The 13,187-nt window shown below is 48.3% G+C and overlaps 3 protein-coding genes across 3 annotated transcripts; all 3 read left to right on the plus strand.

The window, feature by feature from the left end:
- Positions 1-1,695: 1,695 nt before the first annotated feature.
- N7520_010314 (putative sister chromatid separation protein (Src1)) lies at positions 1,696-4,038 on the plus strand (the record flags this gene model as incomplete). The annotated part of the gene is made up of 2 exons (XM_057144247.1): positions 1,696-3,254; positions 3,402-4,038. 2 exons carry the CDS (start codon positions 1,696-1,698, stop codon positions 4,036-4,038), a joined length of 2,196 nt encoding a protein of 731 aa, XP_056990001.1.
- A 4,146-nt stretch (positions 4,039-8,184) lies between these two features.
- On the plus strand, positions 8,185-8,811 carry N7520_010315 (uncharacterized protein; the record flags this gene model as incomplete). The annotated part of the gene is made up of 2 exons (XM_057144248.1): positions 8,185-8,352; positions 8,488-8,811. 2 exons carry the CDS (start codon positions 8,185-8,187, stop codon positions 8,809-8,811), a joined length of 492 nt encoding a protein of 163 aa, XP_056990002.1.
- Positions 8,812-10,361: 1,550 nt separating this feature from the next.
- Positions 10,362-12,838, plus strand: N7520_010316 (Zn(II)2Cys6 transcription factor; the record flags this gene model as incomplete). The annotated part of the gene is made up of 4 exons (XM_057144249.1): positions 10,362-11,329; positions 11,377-11,811; positions 11,865-12,741; positions 12,794-12,838. The coding sequence occupies 4 exons, from the start codon at positions 10,362-10,364 to the stop codon at positions 12,836-12,838; spliced, it is 2,325 nt and encodes a 774-aa protein (XP_056990003.1).
- Between the last annotated feature and the right edge of the window lie 349 nt (positions 12,839-13,187).

Raw genomic sequence — 13,187 nt, forward strand, 5'->3', positions numbered from 1 at the left:
TCTCTGCGCCACGTTTAGGGGGCTTCGGATCAGGGTTCAAGGTTTGTGTCCCCTGTACTCCGTACATGTGTACGTACAACTATATGTCTAGGTTAGTACCATTTACTTATATTTATATTTTCAACTTGAATGCTTCAATTTCCTTGTTAATTTGAAAAGAAAATTACCCATGAAAACCAAATCGTAAATCATTCACAAGGGGGCGCGCATCGGGCAGCTGTGGGTCCCAGCCTCTTGATTTCCATCAACGATCGATCATTCGCAAATCGAGTTTCAATCCTGCCAGCAGAAGGGCTGACAAGCCTTGGATAAAATTAAGGTACATACTACGTCACTTTCTCACTCATTTGGATCAGACTACCTGATACATGAATGCTAGCAACGAGGTTGACCATAGTTATACAAGCCTAGTAACAGGCCAGTGCTCTTCTGATATCCTTGAATGGTTCCAGTAGCGTGGTCAGTTCGGATCCCGACCGATTTGCAATCATCAGTCCAGCTCAGATGCATTGAAGATCCTGAGCGCCACATGGGTTTGGGCCCGATCGGTCCTCCAAGATATATGGAGTAGAAGATCACCAGTCGACTATGGCTCGGGTACTTCATACTGAATATAACAATAGAGTGAATTCCTGCCCATGTGTGACTTGGCACACCCAACTTGCTCGGGTTGCGCAGGATCTCGGTGGTGACACCGTAGGTCCTCGCTTCTGTTACCCAGTTGCTGATTGGTAGGCTTATATGATCCTCTATATCACTATCACTTAGAACATGTACTGTACATATGTCCTTGAATATCTCATTTATCTTGGAGTGTTGGGTCTAGCCCGTGGCACATTATTCCATGCCGCTTCAATGGCGGTAGTTGCATATAGAATTAGGCTTGGCTGAAGCAAAGTCTGATCATTTACATTTCTCCTCAGGTGCTAGTCACAAGATTGATAAACCATCAAAATATGTATCAGTTAACTTACTCCGGTGCACAGGTGGTTTTGCTGCCTGAATCAGACTATTATAGCCAACTTGGGAAGCTCTACTGTTCGAGGGATCCTCACATGAATATAGGTGAATAGTATTCATGGATACTTTCAACTTGCAAATAAAGCCACACTGACTACACATTCAATTTAGATAAAGCTGTCATCAGTTTACTACATACTATTTTTGTTATTACGCATTCTCGAGAACTTGTGTTTCCCACTCACTCAAAGATTAGATTGCCATGTGCTGAGGGCATCTATGTTAATAGTGGCGCGTAGTCACGTGCGTCTTTGTTTGTTTGGTGCGTCATAATGCAACTTCCAACTTTTGGTTCTTTTTCTTTTTGTTTTCAACATATTCCTCTTTCATTGAATACATCCACATCGTCAAGTTTGATCTGAACTACGATAGTATATGCCATCACATTCAGTACTGAAAGATGCCCAGATCGTGATCGTTTGACCCACACCTGTTGCCGTGACTACGAGCCTGACCAACCGACTCGGGCTTTTGACAGCTGGACAAACATCCACTCCAATTTTCACCCCTTCATCTTCAGGCAACATTCCAGAAAAGAAGCGATCGGTGGTCGTGCAGCCGCCTTGCAAACCCGACTGAACCCACCACACTCCGTCACAATCTTGGTCTCGCGTGTGGCGACCTGAGCTTATCGCCTATCCGCTGAAAAATCGACACACCCCACACGCATCCATCATGGCCGACGAGCTGGACTACTTGCAGTCCGATTTCGACCTAAACAACCTTACGGTCCCTCGCCTACGCTCTATCCTCGTTAATCACGATGTGCCGTATCCTGCGTCCGCGAAAAAGGCACAGCTGATCCAAATTCTGGAGGATGAGGTCCTGCCACAGGCTAGGAAGCTGCTGCGGGATCGTGAACGAGTCAGAAGGACAAGTGCGGGAATTACAGACATGGGAAGCCGAGCTTCGTCTGTTGTCAGTGATAGGGACGACCGCGACTCGATGCCTCCGCCACCAACGCCATCCACCGTTTCTTCGATCACAGGAACCAGACGAGGAACTTCGCGACGAAGTGCCCGTGCGTCGACTATTGAAGAAGACGAAAAACTCACTCCATCCACCCCTGTCCCCGCAACAAAGCGAAAAAGCACGGCTCGTTCCGTAGGCAAGCACCCTCGGGCTTCGGATACAGAGACTGGTGATGACTTAATGGCGACTCCAGTCGCAGCTCTTGGTGCTTCACCCCGAAAATCTACGGCAAGGAAACTCCGCCGCAGCTCGGTTCTTCCCTCCACAGAGAGCGACGAATTCACCCAATCTTTCAAGACGGAGCCGAGGGAGGAAAGTGTCTTTACTGACGACAATCCTTTTCAAAGTGGCAGTCCTTCTGAGATTCCGCGAAGCAGACCAGCAAGCCACGATGGCAAACGCAATAGTGGCACGCCCTTCTCAACTGAGAGCCCGGGTTTGAAGAGTGGATTGCGGTCACGGAGATCAGCTACTCCCGCCAGCGTAAAACAGGAGGATGGGATCAAGGCCCCGGCGAGGGATTCCTTTGACTTCGCTCCTCGACTGAGGCCCACAAAGGAGGAATCAGAGGATTCCGAAGAGGAATCCGAGGATGAAAGTGAAGTTGGTGCTGGGGAAGAATTTACACCGGAGGAACAGCTCGCCCTTGAGACTGAACAGTATGCGCCAGGTCCTCAGGCCCGCAAGCGCTTGCGAAAGCAGGGGTCTACTAGTGTGGTAGCTTCCTGGCTAGTAATCGTTCTGGTTCTTGTTGGATTCGGTGCCTGGTGGCGCAAGGAAAAGATTGAGATTGGGTACTGTGGTCTTGGAAAGCCTACCTGGTCGTTAGCTGAAACCAATGTACCAGAGTGGGCCAATGTTTTGGAGCCGGCCTGCGAGCCCTGCCCGCCTCATGCATTCTGCTACCCGGATTTCGAGGCACGCTGCGAACACGACTTCATTCTCAAGCCCCATCCTCTCTCCCTAGGTGGCTTGGTACCTTTAACCCCAACATGCGAGCCTGACAGTGAAAAGGCGCGTCGTGTCAAGGCTGTTGCCGACAAGGCTGTAGAGGAGCTACGGGAGCGCAGAGCCAAGTGGGAATGTGGTCAATTGCAAGATGAAGGCAAAGAGCCATCTCCTGAGATCAGTGAACCGGAGCTGAAGGAAGAAGTTGCAAAGAAGCGCCGCAGGGGCCTCAGTGACACCGAATTCGATGACCTGTGGAAGGGTGCGATTGGTGAGATCATGGATAAAGATGAAGTCGTGAGCAACACAAGACAGTAAGTCTTCTCTCTCGCGGGACATCCCTATGTCTCGTTGGATACACTTATTGTTCCGGGTCTCCATCTCCCGAAACCTGTTTCTTTTGAAGGTCTTCGTTCTGACACTGTGTACCGGAACTAACAGAGGCGGCATCGCTATCACAGACCCTCCGCTGTCCTCGTCCTCACATCAACATCCACTTCACGACTCCCATTCACATGCGCCGCCCGCCGTTACGTCCGACTCGCTCTCCTCGCGTATCGACTCCCTCTTTCACTTCTAGTCCTTGGCATTGCTTCCCTCGTGTATGCTCGCGCTCGGGTTCGTGCCCGCCGCTCGGACATTGCCCGTGTGCCTGATTTAGTTGCCACAACACTTGACCGCCTGGCCACACAAGCTGCACTATATGCCCGTGGGGGTGCAATGGAACCCTATGTTCCCATTGGCCAACTCCGTGACGACGTTCTACGCTTCGAACTGCATGGTAAACGGCGTGAAGAGTTGTGGAGCCGTGTGCGCCGCGTGGTTGAGGGGAATGCTAATGTCCGAGCTGCTGTTCGTGAAGGGCGCAGCGGTGACGTCGCTCGAAGCTGGGAATGGATTGGTGGCATTGGTAGTGTCGGCGCCAGTGGTGGTCCCGGCAAACAAGACGACAGCGCTCGCCGTGACAGCGGCCGACTGTCTTTGTCTTCTCCCCTGGGCAATGCCGAGGCCGATAGCCACGTAGCTGCCAGCACCGAAGATGCATCCACTTCTTCCAGACAGTCCCGACGTTGGGACGAGGGCCGTCCGATCTACTAATCAATTATTTTCCAAAACGGGGATCGATTGGGCATCCCTGCATCTCAAACGCTTCTCTATCTCCTCGCTTATTCTAATGCGCCACGAGACATCGTTTCCCTGGGGTCGTTTTCCTATTCTCTCCCGCACTTTCTTTTTTTGATTTCACATTTTCACCGTACATATTTTATATTCCTGTTTATTTAAGTTCTATTCGCCAAGTTCAATACCCCTTTTGGAATCCACAGTCATTATCATCCCACTTGCTTTATGAAACAGGCTAAATCCTCGGTAACAAGTTTTCCGCGTCAACGCCGACGGCGTTCTCAATCGACGATCAGCACGCTAAATGGTCCCCGAAGCTAGGTTTAAATCGCCGACACTAAATCGAGGCACTAAATCCCCTACGCTTGACTATTTATCCATATGTATGCATGTGTATGTACTCCTGCATTGCCACCCGAAATCATTACGTACCCAAAGGTGAGGTGGTCCGCAGACACGAAGGCACGGAATTCTGAATAGGATTTTTTTTGGATCTAGATAATCCGGTAGGGGCAACCCCAGCTGTCACAATCCAAATTACCGGATATGATTTATCGGATATCATATCCGGTATACTGTACTCCGTATTCTGTGGACCGAAGCGGGTAAAACCAAGGTTTCCATCACTACTTCGGGAGTTCCGACGGCGTTGTCTATATCGTCTACCATTTACCGGTGTAGTAATCATCAGTGGCTTGACAATTAGAATCTAGAAACAAGCCACATCTATGAATTAAGTGAAACGGGAGATCTGTGCATTGATGTGAGGATTTACTCCAGCTCTCAGTAACGGGGATGTATCTATTTGCATTTACATCTGCACCTTTTTCGGTTCATCTGTTCATCTAATGGGCACATAGGTGCGAGTGCAGAGAGCACAATCCTCGTATATCTTCGGCTCATTCCCTGTGCATAGAGGTAAAGCACCATACTCGAAGCGAATATCTTTACGACATGCAGCTCTTTGGTCCAATCATAGTCCAAGACACGAAAATTGACACCAGTCAAACACTCCACAGCAGTATAAAAGTTAGGGTTCCTCATACATTCCCGGTATAGGGTTATCCATAGCCCTAAGACTAGCTCTGCCTTTCGTCCGTTCGTTTATTTACTTAGCCCTAGGCCGCATTTCAGTTGACCGCTTCTTACTAAATACACTGCATACGACTAGTCAGTACTGGCCCCTCTGTATTATACACCCACCTAGTATAATGAAGTGGATACGGCCAAGAGGGGCACTGTGCATGACTCTGTGGGCGAAACATTCGCCCCGCTCCGGTGGCTTCTTACATACCTTCGCTTCGCTTCCTCCCACGAACTTGGTCCAGGAAACCGGGTAACTTTGTTTTTGTGAAATTAAGCCTAGCAATGCTTTCCCTTGATACTTATATTTGGTTCCTTTCGATTGAATATATCATCATTGGGGACATTGCGTTGCATACGTGGCTTTTACAGGAAGACTGAAGAGAAGTGCATAAACGAACCCAAATAGCTCGACAGAAACTAATTACACACTGAACTGATGTGGTCCTTTTTTATTTTCCCTTGGCACTAAGGCACGGCCGGTGCAAAACCAACCTAGGCACCGGGTCGAGCAGGGGATCCCATCATCTCCCAAACAAAGAGCAGAGGAAATTGCAAGCTCTTAATTCTGCAGCTTTATGACGTCCCCAGAAGAAAAACATGCTAAGGCAAGCGAGAAGAATCTGCTCGGCAAAGATAGTCAACTCAAAAAACCCGGAAGTAGAATGCTGATGATCAATGGCACAGGTTGTGCTATACCTCTTTCACCCGTTAAGCGATTATTTTTCCAGGATTTTGAAGAGTCATAACCTCCCCCGCGCCCCGCCATGCCCATACCACATACATACATACATAGATCTGCCTGTCAGTGCGTCTTGAATTGAGATTGGACAATCGTAGGGATTGACGGGATTAACAGCCGACACCAGTAAGGAGCGTTGAATGCTGATCCATTTATTCTATTTTTCTTGGGTCCGAGAGCCAAATGGTAGTGGATCCAGTTTTGTCTGTAACCTTCTTGAGTATCTGAGGATGTTATACAGAGCAGATCGAATTTCGAAGGGTTGACCGATGCTTCGTATCCTGTAAACTCGTCAACATGTCATTGATCGATCTTGGCTTTTTTGGGTTTCACAGCCGAACACATTTTTCAAAATTAACTGCAAAGTCCATTTGGTATGGGACAAGCCACCACAAAGTGGTCATCAGTTGGACTCCGTATACACAACCACATACGTCATTCTGTAATAAGATCACCAAATCTCCCCATAGAACAACCCAAACTGGTGGTCATTTTAGATCCACATATGAACCAAATTTTCATACCTGGTATTTACCAAACGACACCAGGATAATAAACTAAAATAAAATCAATTGGTGTCTTTGTAGAAGCGCCTACAGTATTGCGCCAGTGGCGAAACATTCGGCGCCTCAAGATTGTCACGTTTCTTGCTATTCGTCCGGACTCGGGTGGATAATAATTCCTGCCAATCACGTTACGTTTATGTCCACCACAACCGCAAGCCACGTGAGAGAACGATCATGAACGTTAACATCTCATCACTCAGCCACGTTGAAATATGATTAGAATTGCACGTCAACGGGTCTCCAATCACTAAACTGCAAGCTCCGCATGATATCACCGACCATAAGCATCCAATAAGGACGGTACCATGTTATGTGGAGGGCAGCCACAGTGGAGTCACCACTTTGCTTAGTGGAGATTGCCCATGGCTCATATCTGCAGTCTTACATTTTTGCTCTGTGGGCAACGGCTTGAATCTGAAAGACAATGCAAGCGAAGCACTTGGGCCCCTTCCGGATGCTGATGCTGATGCTGACAATGCAGATGATTTTCTTCACGTCAATCCTGCTTACGGTTGAGAAAATTCTCTCGGATTGAAGGGCAGATCGCTGGTCTAAGTGGACTATGCATAAGCTGAAGACTGACTATGTCCCAAACAGGAGTATGGGCATGTTGGAAACAAACAGATCAAGGAAACTGCTCTGTGTCTTTGACCAATCAGCCCGAAGGGTACTGTACAGTAAAACCTCGGCCGATCGGAGCTAGGCCTGGCGGAAACCTGACGATCCGTAGGCCTATCAAACTCCATGGAAATATATTCCTTTCGAGCTAATCTGCCCTGCCAACAATGGATCCCTTGATACCCACAGCCATCGACAACTTGCATTTCTCTGGAGAAATGAAAAGGAGAAAATTCCAAAAGGGGGTTCCCAAAAAAAAAAATCAGCAAATCTCCCCCCAAAAATTGTTTTTGGAAGAAAACACCCTCGCCCCCTCCCCAAGAAGATTATGCAAATTGGGACAACGAACGTGCCTAGACCCACGCCAGATCACATATCACCTGTGCCTATATGAGACTTCCAGCCTATCGGCAGCCTTTCTTACTGGTAAAAGAACCAGAGGCTCCGGGGAACAAATACCAAAACAGCATGGACTTCGGGTAAAGACTCCGTACTGGAATCAAATCCAGTTACGGGTACGGACACTTTACCTTGTTTTCTATTGGTTTCCAATTCTTTTTTCACACGATTTCCAAAATAGAGGGAAGAATTTACAAGGTTGATCAACTTACTATGGAATAGTTCGCAGTTCCTGGCTAGTGCCCGATAGCCCCGAACCATGACAGGATGGGAAGGGTTTGTGGGTGGTTTCTTGTAGCCCCGAAACATACAATAAGGGAATGTCAGCTCTGGGAAAGATCCACTTCCGCCACACACGCAGCTCTTCATCTCTTTCTTTCTTTCCCTTTCTTACATATCGCTCAAGGACCCCTCTTTGTCCCGTCCGACCATCCACCTTCTTCTTTGGACAGGGCATTGCGCCAGTTATTTGGCGCTGAAATTACATGAGCTTAGCGCCCGACGAATTAGCACCCTGAGTTTCTTCAGACGGGGTTTGATATGATTCGGGTGGGCCAGAAGATGTTGTTTTAATGCCTTACTTTGATAGAGTCAGGTCCGACTCTTCTGTCATCTAATCTCGTTTTGGGATTCTGACTTTCTCCTTCTCTTCTTCCCTTGTTTTCCCCTGCTCTTACAGCTTAACCCCCTAACCCCACCCCCGCCCCGCCCGCAATGGGCGACGCAACCAGGCCATTCAGGCCCATTGCTCCCCGGACCTTGACTCCAGGCGGCGGAGTCGAAATCGGACAACTACCGCCCAATGGAGGTTCCTCGAATGAAGAAGGTCAAAAGAAAAGGGCTTCAACGGCATGCAAAGAATGCCAGAAACGGCGAACAAGGGTATACATCCAGAACCTCCCCTTTCCCGGTCCTTTTTGCCTTATCCACTTGCAAGCAAATATACTATCTACCCATCTCTCTGACGCCTTTATTGTCTCCAATTAGTGTAGTGGGTCACCTTGTTTAGAATGTCAGGCACATGACCGGGAATGCGTATTCGACGAATTATCCGACAGGCGTCGCAAAGCCTCTGCGAGGAGAACCCAGGAGGAACTCACACGATCCCAGCAGGAGCTCGCCGGCCTACGCGATTTTTTGGATCAGTTGTTGGGCGCATTGGGCAGCAATGATAGTGATGTCGTACGGCATCTCATCGACACCATCCGTTCCGGGGCATCACACGAGGAAATCCGCCGCGCCGTCCTCCTCATTCATACTCAATCCTCCGCAACCCATCCACACGGCATGGACCCGAACATGATAAATAATCACATGAACAACTTCTTTGACTCTCATTGAATTTTGTTCCCGCATTCTAGGAGCTTTCCTGTTGCATAACACCGGAGTGACTCGGTCTTCACGTCCGTCGCATGCCAGCATCACCATACACCTGATTCTACGCCTTCAATCGATTATTGGTTCCAGCCTTCTGTCCGTTGATTGAATGTTTGGCTTCTTGGGTATTTTATCTTTTGATCGTTCTACTCTTGCGTGTTCTCGCACTTGGGACTGTATGGAGATTCGTCCATAACATTCAAATTGTATGGCACATGAATACACTTTGTTGAACCGTCATTCAGAGCGTTCCTTTTTTCCAAAGTTCAAACCAATGATCTTAAACCTGTGTATATCTTCCATTCAGGCTGAGCCCTAGTCCTCTATCCGCTGTTTCCTGATCTACTGTTGGACGGTGGATCCCCTCCCGACACCTTCCTATCAAAAGAGAAGCTCTCATGCAACTTCCCGAGGTTTTGTGGATTTTGCGGATATGTGAAATCTATGCGAGCTTCGAGACGCTTGGCAGTTTCTGTCACCTTGGGGGCGCCAGTCCTTTTAGCTGGTTGTCCTATTTGTCACTGCATGCCTGATGGCATGAAATGGGTCCCAAGTGTTAGCTGGGGACTCTCGGTCTCGGTCTCGGTTTCAGTGTTGGATGGGTTCCACCTCTGGAGAACTATTTCTCACGGGACCGACTGAGTTACCCGATGGACCCAGACATCTTTATTCATTACTTTGATCTTTAGTATCCACTTTACATGGCTTTCATACCAGTGGGCTTGATCAAATTTTCCATTCGAATAATTGCCTGTCCTCACCATTACTGTAGTAATACTTGACAGATCATCGGTCTAAGAACAACTCACTGTATTTTAAGGAATTAATTTCTTATTTTGTGATATAAGGGTGATATTAGGGAAATAGGTATAGAACTACAACCAATGTTTAATGATTAAAGCAGGAGACAGGCCTGGATTATTCATGCCTATTGTTTTGGCCACTACCAGCCATGAACTTGGATGCCTTCGCTCTATTTGGCCATGCATACATATATTGAACCAAACCCTTTATATTTTTGTCCCCTGAAGATTCCAGGCCACTTCTTCCCTTGTGACCATGCGTGTGTCGGCTGTGAACAACTCAGGATATGCACTGGTACCTGAACTTGAATACTGCCCATGCCATCACCTCAACTCTGCAGTGCTGATCACTCTTGATTAGTTGACCCAGGACAAAGTAGCCTAGACCATGAGAGCTTCCACATATCTGATATCAAGTCCTGTTTTAAAAAAAAAAAATAAAAAAAAAGGCAAATCAACTGCACTCGAGAGTTCGACAAGAAATCCGGGGCAAGTGGAGAGAGCCCCGCGCGACCGCACCGTAACCGCACCGTAACCGCACCGTGGGATTGGATTTCCAACTCCACCTCCTCCCCGGATTCTTCTCCTCTTCCCCTCCTCACGTCCATTCTAAAAAACAAAAGCAAAAAAAGCCCATCCCACTCACATGGAAAAGAACGGGAAAAGCAAATCAAAGCATGTATCGCGTGACACAGCTTAGCCGATCTTGATATGGCTCCAACTAGCGTGAACCACACAGCCACGCAAGGTTCGATGGGGCCTGGATTGTCCAGATCCAGAACCAACGATGCCGTTGGAACTGCCGATGCACGCACGCCCGGACTCAAGAGAAAACCGTCCGACCCAATGCTTACCCCTAGTAAAAATGCCGCCGCCCGTCAGAAGATCACCCGGGCCTGTGACTCGTGCAAAGTAAAAAAAACAAGATGCACGGGCACGCTGCCGTGTATGAGGTGTACGCGCCTCTCGCTTCCTTGCGAATATAATGCTGCTTACTCGAGAGGCTTGCCTCCAGATCCCCTGCCTGGGTCACCTTCTTCGGGAGACTCGGTGCGCCGCGTGTCCCATGCTGGCCGTTCTCACTCGAGAGGGAGAGCGGGGATTCCGAATTCGAATCCGAATGCAAGCCTGCATTCGAGCCTACCTGGTGGGAGGGAGTCATTGAGTAGTAATCATCGGCATACTGCAGGACTGGAGCGCCAAGTGCTGGCTTCACGGAACTCGCCTGAGCCGGGTTCGACGGATTTCGAAGGCAACTATCTTGGACCTGCGTCTGGAATCTCGTTTCTTAATCGGGTTTGGAGTCGCTTGCATCATGATGAACATAATCGGATCCCGGATGAGCTACAGAATGAATCCTCAAGGAATACGGGGGTGTTTATGTTTGGGGATAAGCCGTATACTTATCCTGAGAACTCGGACTTTGCCCTGCCGCCCATTGAGAGGGTAATGGACCTGGTGGCTATCTACTTTGATTTCTCCATGGTCACTTATCGGTTTTTACATCGTTGGAACGTAGAAGAGTGGGTCAAACAGATCTATGAGAGTAATATCTCTGTATCGAAGCTTCCTGTTGGGGATATGGTCGCCCGAACGGCGATTGTGCTTATGATATGTGCCGTGGGCACGCTTCACCAGGATCCTGAAACGGAGGCTGTGGCAAATGCGCATAGTAAAAGGTAAGTCTTTTCCACTGCTGTTGACAACACACGGCTGATATCAAAAGTGAGCATTGGTTTACGGCTTCCAAGTATCTGTCTTCTTTGGAATCGGGTCCTCCGCGGCTGGAGACCATCCAAGTACGACTTATACAATGCCTCTATCTCCTGTCATCCTCGCGGGCTAATGAATGCTGGTACTCGTTTGGGACTGCATTGCAGGTTGTGACGGCCCTTGGACTACATCGAAAATGGCCTGCTAAGACATCCAAGAATGGATGCTCGTCTCTCGAGTTAGAACTTCGGAAACGCATATTCTGGAGTGTATACACTTTGGATAAATATCTCAGCATCATGTTTGGCCGGCCTCGCCTGCTTCATGATGAAGACACTGACCAGGAATTACCGGGTGAGATCAATGACGAGGATTTGCTGGAGGAAGATCCAATGCGGCGATCAGGCGCCACAGATAGCATGATGATCGCATCTGTCCTCCATTACCGGTTAGTCACCACTTTCTAATTTTCAAAACTATCCTCTTCATTAACACATACAGACTCGGCCGCATCTTAGGAGAAATCTCACGTCAACTTTACAGCATCAATCCCCTTTCTCGTGACTCCCCACTGGACACTGCCGTTCGCCTCACAACAGAATTAGAAAGATGGAAAGAAAGCGTCCCGCCCCTCTTCAACAGCGTCCAGCCTACTAGTCTCATCCCGCCACTATGTCGACAAAGCCAAGTCCTCCAACTAGCTTACTCCCACGCCATGATCCATGTCACCCGCTCATTCCTACTGAGCGACTTCACAGACCTAAGCCGCCGACCCCGCGACTCCCACGCAATGGTCAGCATCTATGTCCAAAAATGCATCCAAGCAGCCGAAGACACCATGACTCTAATAGACAGCCTCGTCCAACGAAGCGTCTTCATCCAATCGCTCTGGTTCACCCACTACGTAGGCTTCTGCGCCATCCTAGTCGTCTACATTTATATCATCCAGCAACACCGCCACTCGACCGACCCCAGCCCATCCGCCGGAAGTCCTACAGATATGGACAAAATGCAGTACTTACTAGCGTTGGCAGAGACATGTCAGCAACATCTTGCCGAAGCGACGCGGAAGAACTGCCCCAGTCGACGATATAGTATTATTCTCGAAGAACTGAGACGGGAGGTTCATCGACAGATGGGTGAGGACGATCAATCTAGTAGTATTGCTCCTACGCTTGTTGTGTTGAATCCACATCCCCAGGTTTTGGGTACTGCGGATGGGGTTGATCACCCTGTGCAATTTGATGCGAGGAGTCTTGAATTTGCGAGTATGCCGGCTATGTTGCAGCCTCCTGAGCTTGGAATTAATCCTGTTGAGGATGCGGGACTTCTTGAAAATCTTGAGGGATCGATCTGGTGGGCTCAGCTTGATTCATGGGTATGTCGTTTTACATTATTATCTTTTGTTTGGGTTGCTAATTCGGTTGCAGGCTCTATCTAATTTCCCTAATGATCCTTCCGGACTCAACTTTTGAGACATTTCACCAATCCTCCTCGGGTTTAATCTTCTGATTACACCTGATTTCCTTCTGTTTTTCGCTTTTCGCCTGTTGATGACATACATCGACTATTCATGTGAATATACCCATAGATTTGCTACTTTATCGTCGGTACATACAGCGTTCCAGGCATTTTACAAGTCAATACAAGGCTTTGACCACAGGTTTGGTATTATGTATTATGTTCCTTTTTTTCTAATTAAAAATTCACCAAAAAAAAAAAAAAAGAAAGATCGGAACCTACGGTTGATGGATGACACATTTGAGTGCGTGAAAAATCAAAAACAGAATGGACTCGCGGGGAATCGAACCCCGGACCACTCCC

This window comes from Penicillium odoratum (genome assembly GCF_028828045.1).
Source record: "Penicillium odoratum strain IBT 22623 chromosome Unknown utg000008l_segment0_segment0, whole genome shotgun sequence".
NCBI lineage: Eukaryota > Fungi > Ascomycota > Eurotiomycetes > Eurotiales > Aspergillaceae > Penicillium > Penicillium odoratum.